At 39.5% G+C, this 17,883-nt stretch overlaps 1 protein-coding gene across 2 annotated transcripts in view; it reads left to right on the forward strand.

The window, feature by feature from the left end:
• The window catches only part of XIRP2 (xin actin binding repeat containing 2), an 81,795-nt gene that overhangs the window by 32,990 nt on the left and 30,922 nt on the right, over positions 1 to 17,883 (forward strand). For both annotated transcript variants that reach the window (XM_080927731.1, XM_080927732.1), the window contains exon 3: positions 3,621 to 3,758. In XM_080927731.1, coding sequence (XP_080783857.1) covers positions 3,621 to 3,758 — 138 coding nt within the window. The remainder of the gene's footprint in view (positions 1 to 3,620; positions 3,759 to 17,883) is intronic.

Raw genomic sequence — 17,883 nt, forward strand, 5'->3', positions numbered from 1 at the left:
CACCCACTTATCTTCGGATATTTAACACAGAACTGCTTTCTTCTAAAGGAAATACATACACAAGAACAAAGTGTGGAGAAAAGACTGAAGGAAAGGCCACTCAGAAACTGCCCAATCTGGGAGTCCACCCCATATACAGACACCAAACCCATACACTATTTGATGCCAAGTGCATGCTGACAGGAACCTGAGTTAGCGGTCTCCTGAGAAACTCTGCCAGAGCCTGACAAATACAGAGGGGGATTCTCACAGCCAACCATTGGACTGTGCACAGGGACCCCAATAGAGGAGTTAGAGAAAGGACTGCAGGAGCTGAAGAGCTTTGCAACACCATAGGAAGAACAACAATATCAATCAACCAGAATCCCCAGAGCTCCCAGTAACTAAACCACCAAAGAGTACACATGGAGGGTCCCATGGCTCCAGCTGCATGTATAGCAGAGGATGGCCTTGTCTGGCATCAATAGGATAAGAGGACCTTGGTTCTGTGAAGGCTCTATGCCCCAGTGTAAGGGAATGCCAGGGCAGTGAGAAGTGAGTGGGTGGGTGAGTGGGGGACACTCTCACAGAAGCAGGGGGAGGATGACATTGAGGGATTGCAAAGGTGAAAACAGGAAAGGGATAACATTTGAAATGTAAATACATAAAATAAGCAATAAAACAAACACACAAACAACAAAAAATGCCAAATGCTTCATCACTGAGCCCAGTAAGGCCACTTGTGACTCACTGCACAGCTGCTACTGAACATTGCAATTGGAGAACATGGAAGTCACAGATGTAACTCAAAGGGACTCCAATATGTCACAAACTTCTTGACACCTGAAGGTGACCAACAGTGTGCCCTTTCATTAACTGCCTGCTGGTAATGGCTGCTCTACCTGTTCCCCATGCTCCTAGAACAGGAGCAGCCTGTGGGCAGCCCTAAAAGAAAAGGAGGGAGTAATGTGTACAGAACAAGACATTAAGTACCAGGTTCCACAGTGTAACTTTCTTCTCTTTATCTTTTTTAACACAGACCATACATGTGTAACAAGAAATATTGCCCTGTCCAGTTTATAGAATAGAAGCTTTGGAGACTTTAGCTAAGCTTTTATTAGAGGCAGGATTAAAATCACCATTTGTACAACTTCCCAGACTACGTTGTTCCTTGTTAGTACTGACATTCCTGAAAACATTGTCATTGATTGGAATTTACATCTCCAACTGATGACTGTGTAATGTATTTACCTAGGTTTAACCGTTGAGCATTTAAATTAACTCATTATTATCGACATACCCATTAAATTCCAGATCTTATTTCCCAGCCAAAACCCGAGAAAATGAATACAAGTAAATATTAAAAAATGTTTACTGCAAACCAGTCTAGTTATGAGGTCATTAAAAATAACACAGATTAGTCGCAGCATTCAGAACATGGTGCTAAATGGAGAGAAAACACTGGAGTGATCCTGTGAGCAGGTGTCGCTCCAGCAATGGCCACAAACTGCATGTCCTACCATATCATTTGGGTAGACCTTCTCTATGAGACCACTTCAAGGCCATCTGAGAAACATTTTTATCATCCTTTGGGGAGATCCCTCTGACTTGGTTTGGCAAAGAGCTACAGTGCGTCACAGTGGAACCAACATTAGCAGAGGTTGCAATGTTTATAAGCTTATGAAAAACCAACAGCTGTATGCTCTTGCATATGTATGTGTCTACTACCAAAGTCAATGTCAAAGGAAAGGGTATGGATTGAAATATGGCTGTATTTCAATCCATACAGTGGTAAGAAGCAAGCTGTATAGTCCTTTGAATAAGTGATTATGGGAAGAGTATCCAGCATATGATTTTGCATATCGAATAGGTTTTTAGCTATTGACAATAATTGCATTAATTTCTGTCATTAAAAATCATATTTTATTTGCACATGATCTATCCAAGAAGAACATTTATTCCAAATAGATGGTAGGTATGGCTAAAAGAAGTTTTGTGATCTTAATTCACCCTTCTGTTTCTTTACATTCTTAAATTTCAAAACTTATCTAGCATTCTCATGCCCCTAACAGATAGCAAATATTAGTAATTGATTAGAAATTACATTTTAAGTTTTAAGAATTTGCAGAGCACATATGTAATACATAGAAAGTAGACAACTATATCTCATTCCATTGCACAAATATTCACATTGTGAAATGACCAAGAACGAATGAAGCCAGGGAGGAAGTTGCTATGGTAATGCAAGCACTTCACTGTTTGACAGGAACTCATACAACTCTGCTAGAGCCCAGACTAGTACTTTCATACCAGTTCTTAAGTTATTTCTCACTATATTTCAAGAACTTCCATATTTTGGTTGAAGATTTCAGGCTCCTGGGTACCCAGATTCTGTCAGATGTGACTCCATCCATCAGGACACCTGTGATTTATAAGGGGCTGTACTCTCTGGGCTATTTATATCAGCACTGGTGCAGACCTCAAGAGCTCTGCTGTTATGAAATGTCACTGAATCTCCATCCACTTGCATGTAGAACCAGAGGCTTCCCAGGCAAAGGGCTGGCATGGGGTCAGGTTGCTTGCCCCTTGGCACCCCATCAGGGCTGGAGTGCTTGCTGGGCTAAGGAAGTTATGGTGTCATCAAAACCAAAGCCTTAGGCTCTTTTGCACTTCCCCATGAGTCCTGTGATCTGACAAGGTTCCTTGGTGCCCTGCAAGTTCTATCCCAAACTATGTGCTGAGATCAGTTTTCTCATCTAAAAATATGTCCTTCTATTCAAATCTCGTATTGCTGCCACTTGGTCCTGACATGCCAGTGCTCAAAGCAGAATTGAGACATGCCAGTTCTGGTGAACAGTAGCTGTTTATCTGTCTTTCCACCGAACTAGTAATTGAGACAGACAGGTGCCATTCAGATTAAGATTCAGACAGACAGATTTAATACCATCACTTAATGTCCTGCATATAAGAACATCAAACTTTTCGCATCTCTAAATCTCAGATTCCTTAGATTAAAATGTAGAGCCTGGATGTCTCTGGCTCACAGGATACCACCAAGCATGACCTGATGGAGTATATATGAATATATGCCGAATTCCCCTGTCACTGTACCTCCATAAGTGGCTGCTTTTACTGACAGTTTCAAGCAGTTTCACATAAGGCCCTTTATTTGGTGTATCCAAAATAGTGGGAATAAAATTCAGTGTTACTAAAAATGATTCTTGTAATTATCCATGATAACGTGTCTGCTGCCTGTTACAGATGTTGGAAACGTCAGTGACAGCTTTACTTTGAGCTATAATTGATTTTGTTATTTTCATACCCACCAATCATCCCCTATATGATTGGAGGAATACAGTATCCATTCTAATTCTCTATACCAAAATGTATCTGAAACAGCATCGAGGGAAAAAATAAAACAGTGTTGAAACTCAGGCAGCGTTTCGAAGGGACAATATATAAAATTCTGGTAAACCGCAAAACAACGTTTAGTTTTAGTGGAAGGCTGTGACAATCATTTTGTGTCGATCTTTCTCTTTTTATGTTCTATCCATCAACAATTGCCAAGTATAGTGAACGAATAGCCCGAGCATACCAGATATGCAGACAAAACCCTGAATTACCTTCTTAAATCATCACAGGTCATGGAAGAGTCAGACGTGTGCACCGTGCCTGGTGGTTTAGCCAAGATGAAAAGACAGTTTGAAAAGGATGAAATGACTTCAGCCTTCAATGCCTTCTCTGAGCATCAGTACCGACAGGAGAGCAGATCTCAGCAGGTAATGCCAACGTGGGTGACACACAAATCATTTACAGATGAATTTGCTTTCACCAATGTAGAAACACTCCCTCTGTGGTGACAGAATTATTTTCACTGCTCTTTTTTTAAAAAATAATCATTTAGAAAATCATTTAAGAATATTGATGTATTGGTTTCCTTAGAATATTCTGCCATGTGAGCTGTTCTAGAATGTTCTCCCAGAGTCTCACATTTCAGACATAAATGAGAGTTAAATAGCATAACTTACTCAACAAGTAAATAGAAGTGCTGAGAGTAATGTTTGCATGGAGCCTCTACTTCATGGTTGTGATTCATTCATAATAAATGATTTTCTAGCTGTTTGCATCACTGGAATTACGTAGCAATATTTAGAGTTTGCTGTGGAAAGTTTTATCTTGTTTTCTTTAATCATCAACCTTCAAGCGGTAGAACCCAGCTGTTACATAAAAGCACATAATTTGACTTCTGTTTTATAAAACGGTCCCATTTCATTATTTCGGTGTCATATATCATCAAATATTTTCATGAGATGTAATGGTTTTTAAATGTGAAGACCCAGGTCATAAAATGCATCAGACAGACCTTGGCACTCAGAAAAATTCACAACTTCAGTGTAAACAGCTGCACTGCAGACCTTTGTTTCCCATGAGGAAGGAAGTAGCTGGTATATGAAATTTTGCATTGTGAAGCAAAGAGGGTGTATTTTGTTTCCTAAACCCTGATGAAGATGCAGAGCTAAATAAATTGTATAAGTACAGATCGGTTGAGAGCTATGTGTGGCAAGTAGTGAAATGATTGAAAGTCCAGTACCTTAACAGTAGTTCTCCAGTTCTAGCTTTATCTGGAGGGTGGAACTGTGCAATATACTTAATTAAATATGTTTATATAAGTCATTCTTTCTAACGATGCCTAAGGGCACATAATGTAAGCAAGATAATAAAACATAATGTATCCCTGACCTCATGTATAACCACTGGAACACAGGAGACAGAGTGGATCAACTGTAGACAGTGTGTTTAACTGAAAAGATATCAAAACATACAATTTAACTGTTAATAACTTAAATAACTAACTTCTCACAGAAGCAATAATATGTCTGTAGTTACTTTAAAATGGGGTAAATCACATTATATGTCCAGATCATTGGCTTTGCGATTCATACGTCAGACTTCAGTCCAGCCTTTACCACTCACCTCTTGAATGGCATAGGTTTAAAGCCACCTTCACGGGTGCATGCACTCTACAGTTGCATAAGGCTTTTACACCCTAGATAAGAGGACCCTGTGTGGCAATGTGTGTGGTAAATGGGACCCTGATTCCCAGTTGAGATAAGTTGAAGCCCATGGGATCCTAAGGGAGAACAGGAAGCTTCCTTGTCTCCTGGGAGATCAGGCCCCTCTCACTAAGCTACAGTCCCCTGTAGAGAGGTTTGAGTTTCATAGGTCACACTCCAAGTCCCTCCTGACCACAAGAAACATAGATGGATGACCATACCCCCAAATATGTAGATGAGGTATTCCCAAGCTCTCAGGCTAAGCCAATAGGAAGTACTTGTTGTCAGACCCCGAACCATCCCAAAACTCTGTACAAGACGCCTATCTAGAAAAATTAGAGTTGTGCAGAAATTACTCCAATGTCTGAGACTTTCTGTCATAAGAGCTGTAACACCACCACTTGGAAATAGATCTGTTCTCCCTCCCGAAATAACCACCAGAAGCTCCCCTGCACCCCTCAGTGACTAGCCAGTCTCCCTCTGACTCAGCCTGGCCAGACATCCTGTTGCCAGTGTTGGAAAGGATGGAAGATAGCAACAGCAGTGGAGAACCGGTTCTCCCTCCCTGATCAAGACCCCTCCCCTTTGCTTGAACCAAGGAACCTTGCCAGGCTGGGCCAGAGATCTCCCTGTGAACCTTCTGGAATGCAGGCCCATAGCCCTGTGCTTAGTTTAATACTGTATTCTCTATTCTGAAATTCACAATAGCTTTTAAACAAATAACCCAAAGGTTTCAATTTATCTGAATATCTACATCATTGTGGAGTTATCCCTGACATCTGGAAGCATAAAATAAATCTATAGATCACCCAAGTCTCACTCACAGATGAGTAGTTGGGTTTGGCTCTGTGGTGTGTGAACACTGAGTCGGACCATTTCCTAATCATTAAGTTTTGGGGAAAGTTGGAAAGTTGGCAAAAAGCATGGCCTCTTTGTAATAGTCACAGCACAGATGTTAGAGTCAAATCAGGGTGCAAGCTCCTATTCCTTTAGTTATCTATGTGACAGCAGAGTCTTTAACTTCCTGGTGACTTGGTTTTCTCATTTATAAAATCAAGATTATTGTTGCTTACAGCTCCTAAGTATATTTACAAAAGTAAACTTGTATTAATAAAGATTTTTTAAAGGCCTAAGGCTTGAAGTGGGTAGATCAGTGTGAAAAAGTACATACTGTTTTTACACATCACGACACAATCATGTGTTTTCTAGCTCCTTGGGTAATTTTCTTTCTCCTTTCATAGGCACTGCACACACATGAAGAAACCTACACACACACAGGCATACACACACACACACACACACACAGACACACAAAATTAAAATTTAAAAAATGTACATGACAGGCCAATGTCTAGAACATCATATGAACTACATGATTATTTTAAATTTTACTTAAATTATGTTTTTTCATTACTCAATCTTGTTCCAACTTAGTTAACTTTATTATTAACCAGTATCTTAGTCAGGGTTTCTATTCCTGAACAAAACATTATGACTAAGAAGCAAGCTGAGGAGGAAAGGGTTTTATACCACATGCTGTTCATCACCAAAAAAAAAAAAAAAAAAACAGAACTGGAACTCAAGCAGGTCAGGAAGAGCAGGAGCTGATGCAGAGGCCATGGAGGAATGTCACTTACTGGCTTGCTTCCTCTGGCTTGCTCAGCTGGTTTTCTGATAGAACCAAGGTCTACCAGCCCAAAAATGGCACCACCCACAACGGGCTGGGCCCTCCCTCCTTGATCAATAGTTGAGAAAATGCCTTACAACTGGATCTCATAGAGGCATTTTCTCAACTGAGGCTCCATTCTCTGTGATAACTTCAGCTTGTGTCAAGTTGACACATAAAACCAGCAGTACACCCAGATTAGCTAATAATCCTTTTGCCAGGGCTCACACACACACACACACACACAGAGAGAGAGAGAGAGAGAGAGAGAGAGAGAGACAGAGAGAGAGAGAGACAGAGAGAGAGAGAAAGAAAGAGAGAGAGAGAGGGAGAGAGAGAGAAAGAGAGAGAGAGGGAGAGAGGAGGTGGAGTTGGAGGAGGCAGACTTCAACATCCTGTCTCTGAACAGAGGACAACCTTTCATCATTGAACAAATTTCTGTGGCCAGAGCATACTGACTGGCACTGGCTTAGGTACCTACACTCTATTTGCCTATGTAGACATCCTCAGCTTATCCTTATCAATGGGGATTACATACTGTGGAAATCAAATGAAACAAAGCAAGGGACTTCTATGTGCTTTTTGTGAATTACTATAAGATTCAGATATGCTTTGTGCTGTGAAATTCCAAAGTAAAAATCACACAGAGAATACTTAGATCTAGTGAACTGTCTAAATAAAAGTCTGGAAAGCTTCAGTTTCATTATCTGCATTGATCTATAGTAAAAATGTCTGACAATTCCCCAGGGATAAACACATCTAGGCCACTACAATGTACTTTATAATATATGGCAATCACAAATAGGATTAAAGAGGTAAGCAACATTGATTGCCCACTGCATATAGAATCGTATGAGACAATGAAATAAATCACCTCTACCTTTAAAAAAGAATGCATTAATTTAAATCTTGATTAGAAATAAGAGATAAATGTCAAAAGTGGTTTTAGAAGAGTAAGTGAAAACTGTCTTAGAAATCCACTTTAGCTTTTCAAATGGTTTAAGGGCATCCTAAACATGTATAGTTTTATCCCTAGGGAGGAAAGACAATAAACAGATTGTTAATTCTGCCCTTACATAAGACATTGTCCACTCGGTTAGCATTTGCAGTACTTCAGGTTATTGAAAGTACTTGATACCTAGCTCCCCAATCAGTCTTTCTTTGGTCAAATATGTTTAATTTAGTGACATGCAGTAACTAATATTAATTGAGAAACTGATTTAATTAGGATGGAAAATAAAGAACATTTGTGTTGGATTTCTGACAATATTTAATGTCACTGTTAGTGATGTCTTCATTAGTTGTAATAATTAAGTCCAACCTGCCCCTGTCCTTTTTGATGTATTGAAGTTAGAGGAGTCTAGGTAATTGGCTATTTGGTAATCGTTTGTCTTAGAGATCAGGTTTGAGCTATCTGAGAAATGTTAAGTTCTTTATATTAGCTTTACACCTGCTGGAAAGAAAACTGTTGGTGATTTTTCATTTGACAAAGTGCCTGATGGTAAAGAAGGTACCATTTATTTTGACTACTGGTTTCAGGGGATTTAGTCTTTTAAGGTGAATAAGGCAAATAGAGCGGCTTGTTCTGAGCCAGAAGACTGTTGCTTCTCACATTGTAGAAGACTGGGAAGCAGACAGTTCAGGACTGGAGCCAGAGTTATAGAGATGAGCAGTATGTCTCCCACTCCCAGCATCAGAAGCCTTCTTCTGCTAGTGACGCAATAAACCAAAGATTCTATAACCTCCTAGAACAGCACCAAAACTGTCTAGGAAGGAAGTGTTTGAGCCTATGAGCCTGCATGTTACTCAGTGAACCAAGACACAGGAACATTCATTGATACCAGACGTGTTGAACAAGATGATGCCTCACTGACATATGTAGTTGTGCCCAGGAAAATTATTAAATAAAGGAAGAGACCTCAGTCCCTGTGGGAAGACATTAGAAGTAGGACAAAGTTGGCATTTTGGAAGAATAGAGTTGGTGGCTGGGAGGTGGAATATACCTCTAATTCCAGCACTTGGGAGACTGGAGCAGAAATATCACAAGTTTGAGGCTGGCTTAGTCTATTGGCAAGTTGCCAGTACAGACTGCATAAGGAGACTGTTTATATACGTATATACATACACATACATATACACATGCACATACATATACAAATACACATGTATATCTTCATAGGGCTGCCCCATAGGTTATTACTGGTTTTTAACAGCACTCATGGAGACTTTGCAAATTAAACATTTTTTTATTTTTGCTTCTAGCAGGAATGATTGACATGTATCTCGCTCCAGGGATAATGAGCCACTCAGAATACCTCCAGTTTATTTACGTCAGATTTATTCTATCAACTCTTTAATTTTTTTCCATTTTTTTAAAGAATGAGTTTTCAGCATTCTATACTAGACAAGACAGTAGTAGATCTTTCATGCTAAGAGCCAAATACCATACACAGGAACACTTTTTTTATTTAATTTTTTATTGGTTATTTTATTTATTTATATTTTTTCTTTAATTGGAGTTTTTAAATTTACATTTTAAATGTTATCCCCTTTCCCAGTTTCCCCTCTGGAAACCCCCTATCACATCCCCCTTCCCCTGCTTCTATGAGAGTACTCTAACCACCCACGCACTCCCTCCCACCTCCCTCCCCTCTCCTACACTGGGGCATCAAGTCTTCACAGGACCAAGGGCCTCTCCTCTGACTGATGTCCAACAAGGCCATCCTCTGTTACATATGCAGTGGGAGCCATGGGTCCCTCCATGTGTGCTCTTTGGATGGTGGTTTAGTCCCTGGGAACTCTGAGGGAGGCAAGGTCTGGTTGGTTGATATTGTTGTTCTTCAAAGGAACACTTTTTAATTTTTAAAGCTTTGGATTTATTTATTTCTCTGAGTGTTTTGCCTACATGTATGTTCATGTGCTTCACACGTGCCTAGTTCCCGCAGAGATCAGAAAAAGACACCAGATCCCCTTATAACTGGAGGTATAGAATCCTGCATACATGAATACATGAATATGAATACATACTCAGGTCATCTGTAGGAGCAGCCAGTGCTCTTAGCTGAGCCATCCTTCCAATCCTAAAGAACAAGTTTTATCCATTCCCTACGGTAAACTGTTTGGAAGGAACATCTTCAAAATTCAGCTCTCTCAGCCTCTGATGAGGACCTCATAATGTGTGTGGAGCAGATGGTGGAATGGACGTATAATGGGAATAACTGTCACTGTCTCCCTGTGTTCAGGCCCGTGTGCCAGTCCACCGCTTCTGTCTGGTGTTCTTAGGGCTCTTATCCCGTTCTTTTCTTCCTTGTTTAGAGGACTCATTAACATATCATTTGCATACCATGATATCCACCCACTTTATGGGCCCAGCTCAGTGGCCATTTTAGATACTTGAGGAGTTATTTAATGTCACTGCAGCCTAGTTCTAAAATATGCCCATCCCCTCCAAAAAAAAAAAAAAAATTGTCAGACCCCACAGGATGAAGCTCAGCATTTACCTTCCATATTTTTACCTAAATATCCTCTTCATTCTCCTTCCCCAACTTTGTGGAGAGCTGAGGAGCCCTCTAATTGTTGAGCCCCAGAACTTGGAAATTGCCTGGTTTCTTTCACTTTCCTGTCCCATTCTGTGGCTTAAGGGAGATAGAACAGATGGGACCCCAAATGTTTGGGAAGTGCTCAGTGTGGCAGAGCACCCAGAAATGGTTTCCCTGTGAATCTGATGCCCTGAGCCTCAGCATGAGCTGAATCTGGGTCCCTCTCCCGGATGCCATTTCAGGTCTGCTGGATGATCACACATGATTATCACATGCATCTGCTGTTGCAGAAACGCAAATGTAAACATCAGGCCACTGGAAGGATTTTTGGAAGAATCCCCAAACAATTTTAGGTCTTAAAACAACGACAAAAATATGTTTCTGTCAGCTTGTGATGGATACAGTCTGACATCTGTGTGTTTCGGATTCTACAAAGGTGGCCTGGGACGATCCTCAAGCAAACTGAATGTATTTTTATCAATTGCTTGTGGACATTGCTAAGTGACTCTGACTTAACATTACCTTTAGTTTATGCCACAAATATCACTTTCCAGGGTCATGGTCATGAACTGATATTCCCAGCTTTGCCCTGACCAGGATCACATATGAAACCGAGAGTCTCTTGTATTATAGTTCATTCCTATGCACCATTTTAAATGGATATTATATCTAAAAATAGCAACACTCACAATAAAGCAATCTGGACCATATTTGTCCTCTGGCGCCAGTGTCAGACAGCTTGGATTATAATTTCTCAGGGTCAGCCACTTATTCAATGCCACATTACACAGCTAAACATAATACTACAAATTCCTTTATTTATATGGATCCAAAATGTAGCGACTCACAGATCTGGTTGCCAATATCTAACATCAAGATCCTGAAGCCCAGTAAGGTCTTTCTTCTTGCATCTTAATAGGAATACAACAAGAGCTGAGGGAGAGAAGAGAAAGGAAAGAATATTTGTGGCGGGAGAGATTGTTAACTGCGCAGTTCATATATGTTAAGCATTTTACATTCTATAATCATTCTTTACTTAGAATACGATTTTTTTATTTTTTAGTCTTTAAGTGAGTATAAGGACACCTTCACACTCTTGTCAACTCTTTGTTTAGCTCTATGTAACCACCGTTTCTTGGGAACTCTAGAAATAATGGGGAATTCAACTTCAAGTGAGCATACCTGCCTGTGCTTTGGGCATATGTTGTTCTGGAATCTTCAGAAACACTGCAGAGTGCACATTTTAAACATTAAAGTAGTAAGCAGGTCTTTCTCTCAGCAAAAGTGCTCAGCCTCATCTAAGAAAGGAAAAGGATGGGAAGTCAAACTGCTAAGAAGACAAAGGCGAGAAGAGCTGATAAAGCATCCTTTGTGCAGGATCCAGGATGGCACCGTGAATGGAGTTTGGTTTTTAAGTGGATGTAACTGAATAGGCTTGCATTGACTTTTGGGGACCACTTTGTTCATAGTATTGTGACAAGGCATGTGAGAAAAAAAGATGATTTAGTCAGTGTGTGAATGGAACCGGGCAGAAGACGAAATTGTATGTTACCTGCAGAAATGAAGAAAAGAGACACATAGAGGAGGTTGGTTTGCCTGTTTCTACTTATACCTAACCCACTCCACTGCATGGTGTGATTTGCAGCACATTTCAGCTGTGGGGTGGAAGGGAAGGAAAGGAACCTGTGACGCAGAGGAATTGCCACAGAAGAGGGTCCATATACAGTAATGACCTTGCTTGGTTAAAAATTAAAACAGAATGAAGCTTTCATTGTTGCTGAGGGGAAATCTCCAATACCAGCCCTTTAACCTGTTTGTCCTCTATAGCTCTTCCTCAATGTCTCTGGCTGAAGTGACAAAGTATTACCTAGTGCTGACTCAGAATGAGAAGCCCACACGTTTGCTAAAGGGTGCTCCCGGTCTCGTCAGTTCACATCTGTGACACTCACGTGGCTGATCTACAGGAGCTGCACTGGGCAGACTTCAGTTGACTGATTATTATAAGGAAATCAGGTTGCTGACTGTGCCTTCCTCAACCACTACAACTCTACACCGTTCTGTATTTCCCTCAGTTTAGAGAAGAGTAAAGGTGCCAGCTCCAACCCTGTTGTGGGATTATAAGTAGAAATTTCATGAATTGGCTGCTTTTTCTCTGCCCTTGTATTCAGAACTTTTTTCCAGCCTCACAAGTGTTCATTTCCTTAGCACCTCTCCTTGTCCGGTCTCTACATGGTTCTCTTGCGGAATCACATTACAGTTGGTTGTCGCCAGTCCTCAGGTTCTCTAATCTTCCCTCCCCTCATACCCAACTTTCTGTCTCTATAGGTCATGACAGGGCCAAAGTCTATTTTTAATAGAAATTGAATTTTATAAACATATAGCCTAAGAAAAGATCCTGTGTTCAAGTTGAGACGTACATTAACCACATTTTCTGCTTCCTATACCAGCTATAAGGAGCAAAACACTAACCAAAGTATAATAGGACCCACCTGTATTTCTGGAGGTGGAAGATAGGGTCACCTTTTCTATAAATCTGCCTGACTACTTCCTGGACTTAGTTACAGGATACAGTGTGGGGTGTGTAGGAGTCTGATGTATTCTGTTACCATAAACCTCTAAGCCTGAAGCAGGCTACCTATCCAGCCATTCAGACATCCCTAGGAAGCATTTCCTAATCCTGCACCTAACACTATTATATAAGAATTTGAAAAGAAGCATCCTCCCCATTGGTCTGGATCTAGGAGTCTCAGTGGGACTTTGGGCATTGAATCCCATTTCCTCTTGGGCCTATCCAGTGGAAATTCCTGGACCTTCTGTGTTGGTTCTAATGAATTCAGTGGAGAGATCAAAGATGGGAAGGATGTGCCTCTTTCATCTGTCTGTGTACTGATTGTTTGTTTATCTGGGAACAACAAAGTCTCATGGAGTCCAGACTGGCCTTTCCCTCCCTCCCTCCCTGCCTCTCTTTTTCCCATTCTCTTTCTTTTTCTCTGTCACCAGAGGAGGCCCACTTCCTGCATACTACTCTGTCCTCTCCTGAAAGTAGTATCTTCTTGTTCCTTTGGTCCTTTCTCACAAGATGCTTACTAAAGAACAGAACATGCGACTACAAAAAGGTGAAGAAAAGGAGACTTTATTTTGTTTTTGTTTTTTGGGGTTTTTTTGTTTTCTTTTGTTTTGTTTTTTCTTTTATTAGATACTCACTTTATTTACATTTAAAATGTTATTCTCCCTCCCCACCCTGCTCCTATCCCCCCTCCCCCTTCATTTGCCTTCACAAAGGTGCACTCCCTCCTAATCACCCTCTCCACCCCATTGCCTTGGCTTTCCCCTACATTGGAAAAACATGCCCTCCCTGGACCAAAGGCCTCTTCTCATATAATGCCAGACACTGCTATCTTCAGCTACATATCCACCTGGAGCCATAGGTCTCTCCATGTGTACTCAGTGATTGGTGTTTAGTCCCTGGAAGTTGTGGAGGGTTTGGTTGGTTGACATGTTGTTCTTGCCATGAGGTTTATGGTCCTTCAGTCAAGGAATTATGGTGACATGTAGAAACAGTGATTAGACAGCCAAACAATCATGAGGACCCCAAACCACCTTAATATTTTTCTTAGTGATAAAATAGATTAAAAATAACATGCTTGTGCATCTCCATGTTGCATTAGAATTTTAAAACATGCAGACTAGCATGATATAAATTGAAGACATGTGCTAAAATATTAAGCAAAACTAAAAGAACAGTAATCCAAAGGAAAAAACACTCAATAGTTTATTAAATTAGTGTTCTATGAACTGATTAAAACTTAAATTTATCAAATTCAATATTGCTATCTGTAGTGAAAAAAATACTCACCACATTATATTACCTGTGAAGTAAATATCCCTTGAAAAGGAACCTTTGATATTTCTATTAGCAGTAATGATATTTTATGAATGACACAGAACTTTACTTAAATATAAGTGTAAAATGTTATTGAGTAATTGTAGGAAAAAAAAGTTGTCTATAGATGTTTAGATCTCACATGACTAAACCCACACTCGATCTATGTAATCTTTCCTAGGATACAAAGGGTCCTCACAAAATAGGGTAAGATGGACATCTGGGCTGTAGTAACACCTATCACATTGCTCCACAGTCACACATAATAATCTGCCACCTCTGCTGTCCCCAAATGCAGTTAGTGGTAATTGCTGACTGCCTGCAGAGGCATGAATGTAATGCTTCAGTCATGGTTCCTTTGCAATTTGCCTTTCAGCTTTGTGAGGTGGAACCCGTTGGTATATGAGTTATCCTGCTGGAGCACAGAAGGGTTGTCTCCTCCCTCCTCTTGGGCACACAGCAGCACATTCTGCCATCTCATTATACAAGGGCTCTCATCTCCACCTGCACTGTGCAGAACACTGGCCTGAGTCTTTTATAGACTACGTCTTCCTGGTAAAATAACGCCATCTGTATGAACATCCGTTCAGAGTCAGGCACTCTACTGTTAAATGGGGCGGGGAAAGGAAGGGAAATAAATGAACTGATCTCGGTGGTTTCAAGGAGTTTAAAATGTTAATATATGGAGGATGTGAAGAGAGGGACAAATAGGCTTTAAAAAAACTGATACAAAAACACAATGTCTTGACTTGGTTGCTTTTCTTTCTGAAACTTATTCTGAAACTTACTCATTCTTCCAAATAGAATTTATAGGAGTGAGTATGCCCACCCTAATTTTTGCTGTCTCCTTCATATGACAGCTCTAGTTCCTAACGGTATTGTGGGTTTCTGTTTTGATAGACCTATTTGTAGCTAGAGAACATAGTTTCAGTTTCATTTACAGAAGGCAAACACACTTGCATTTATATCTTTCCCTCCTTTAAAGTTAAATGAGTCAGAAAGGCTTTATCAAGGTACTATAGAAACATTCTCACAGTGTCTGAACCAAGGAAACAACACTTGAGTCCTCTCCCTAAAGACAGAAGATCTTAACCCAATGGCTTCTCCACACTTCACTGGATTCTTTCAAAAGTTGTTGATGTTGATAATAATGTTAAAAAAAAACTTGATGAAATTTTATGGCTCTAATAAGAGATAGTGGACATTTTTAAAAAGGTAAAATAGTATTATACTATTTCTTCTACCAGAAAACTCAGACTAGCTTAGAAATGTGGGTTATCCTTTTGTTTAACTACAGTAAACATAGTTCACACATATATGGATGATGTTTCCTAATATACTATTGTAATCTGCTGTGTTTTCAGTTGTTCCATTCTAATGAATAGGAATCAGTACAATTTTTGGCTTTGCATTTGGGTTTGCTGTAGAAAATAAAGAAAACATAACAACAACAACAAAAAAAAATTCACATGGCAAAATCATTGTCCTTGTAGAACTTAGTGAAATCTTCAAAATGTGCTTTTTTGCTCCTCATGGTTACTTTTATAGAAATAGGTGTTTGTTGTAAGCAATTGAAATCAAAGGCTGTTATTAGCTGATTCAGGTGTACCTCTCAGTCCTGTAGCTCTCAAAATAAGCTTATCCTTGTGGGTCTTTGAAAACGATTGGACTAAGTCAAGCTTGTCTATTGTCTGGATAATCATTTAGTTATTAATTTGCATAATTACAAATAAGTTATCATGCTAAAAAACAAACTGGGAGAACATATGGCCTGAGAAAAAGAAGAGGCACTCAGTGGTTCTATCCTTAAAACAATGCTGTCGTACAAATATGTTAGGGAAACCTCTTATTTCTCTACTGTCTTCATTATGGAGCAGAGAATAAGACTGTCTTCCAAAGGACTTTCATTGGATTTTTTTCTTTGTCTGTTTCTCCTGAGTAACCTACCTATAGTAAAGGAAAAGATTCTCATCGCATTAGTAACAAGGGATGAATGGAAGCTTCTTGTGCTTCCTCCCCATTGACAGACTAGGGCATAAAATATGCCAGCCACTCCATCAATACCAACAAGGAAAGGAAAGTCCACTGGATTTGTCTTGTCCTTGAGTAAATACCAATGCCCTGTAGAGATTTGAGTAGTGTCTGAAATACATCCCCAACCTCTGCATACAAATTGCAAAACATACTGTAATATTTCAAAGCATTTGAAGGCAATGTTGCAGGCTTCAGTGGCATGGGACATTCTGTTAGGAGTCTTTTAATCATAAGACTAGATCATCCATTATTATTTTAAAAGCCTCATAAACCACCTAAATCTTAATCTTTTTTTAATTGTCAACTAAGATTTTCATTTCCCCCTTTGTCTTTTTTTTTCTTTTTTTTTTTCTTTTATTCTTTTAATCTTTTTTTTTTTTTTTTTTTTTTTTTTGGCTCTCTATAGGGATTGTCATTATGAGACATTTTAACAGCAACTCTGTATTTTAAAAGGGTTGCAAATACATATTGTCTATGTTACTTCTTGTGTTAAGTGTTAAAAAGTTTACTATGCTGCTGCTTGATGCACTATAATCATAGTATATCTACAGATTTTTCCCTTTGATTGCTTAGTACATTCTTTTAATATAGTGTTACCTTGTACAGCCAGGACTGACCTCAAACACATGGTCATCTTACCTTAACCTTCAGGTATTTATAATCACCCAGATCCTTTGGTGTTTTAAAACTATGTATTTCATTTCTTCTTTGACTCCCTTCTCTTGTTAAGTTGATGTGTAATCAATTTGTTTAAAATTAGAATGTTGATAAATTTGTATATTATGTACCATAATGGGCCTTCTCCATTCAATGACATGGGCCAGTACGTGTTCAGAACAATTCTGTCTCCATCAGCCCTTCCACAACCTATGCCCCAAAAACTTAGCAACAAGGATTCTAAGTGAATGAGAAATTACTGATGACTCTCTTACCTCATTCCTCAGTTTGACTAATGGTGTGCTCCAGGTATAACCCAGCAGTCCTGACTGTGGCTCTAAACTTTGTCTTTTCTTCTTGGGAGTCACCAGTGGGTACTGTCACCCATGCAATAATCATCACATTTGTTATCTTCTTCATTTTAAGGAAACCCAGAGTGATTAACCTAACTGGTCTTTAATTATAAATAGCATTTACCAGGAAATGCTTTGTTTGCACAGACAACTGGAGGGTACTTATGTGAAATCTATTTTCTCAATCATCTTTCTTGTTGAGATTTTTAAGTAAGGATTAAAAAATATCATTTCGTTAATAAAAAGGCTAGCGGCCATATAGAGAGTATAGTCGAGCCGGTTTCTGTAAGAGGGACTCTTAATATCCTTAACAAGCAAGTTGTGCTATCAAAGTCTACAGGTAGTACTTATAAAATTATACCAAATCAATTGCAAATATATAAGACACATCCACCCTCTGGAAAATGTGAGTATGCTGTGTACTGTGTTGTCTAATGTCAGAAGGCAGTGCTGTGGAATCCTGTTTCTTTCCCCTGTTTCCCTTTGGCTCAGAATGCTCCAGAAATTATGATTAATGAGTTTTGAAGGAGAAATGAATGATTACATGTTTGGACAAACTTCTTTTGATTTCACTTCTCAACAAAGCAGAACTTGTCACTACTAGGAGACACATTTACTACCTTTCCTAGAACCCTGGATCTGTATCTCTAAAGTATATACTGCACTGATTGCACCTCCAGCTGAGAACTGGTGTAAGAAGTTAATGGTATGAGCTGCA

This window comes from Micromys minutus (assembly GCF_963924665.1).
Source record: "Micromys minutus genome assembly, chromosome: 13".
NCBI lineage: Eukaryota > Metazoa > Chordata > Mammalia > Rodentia > Muridae > Micromys > Micromys minutus.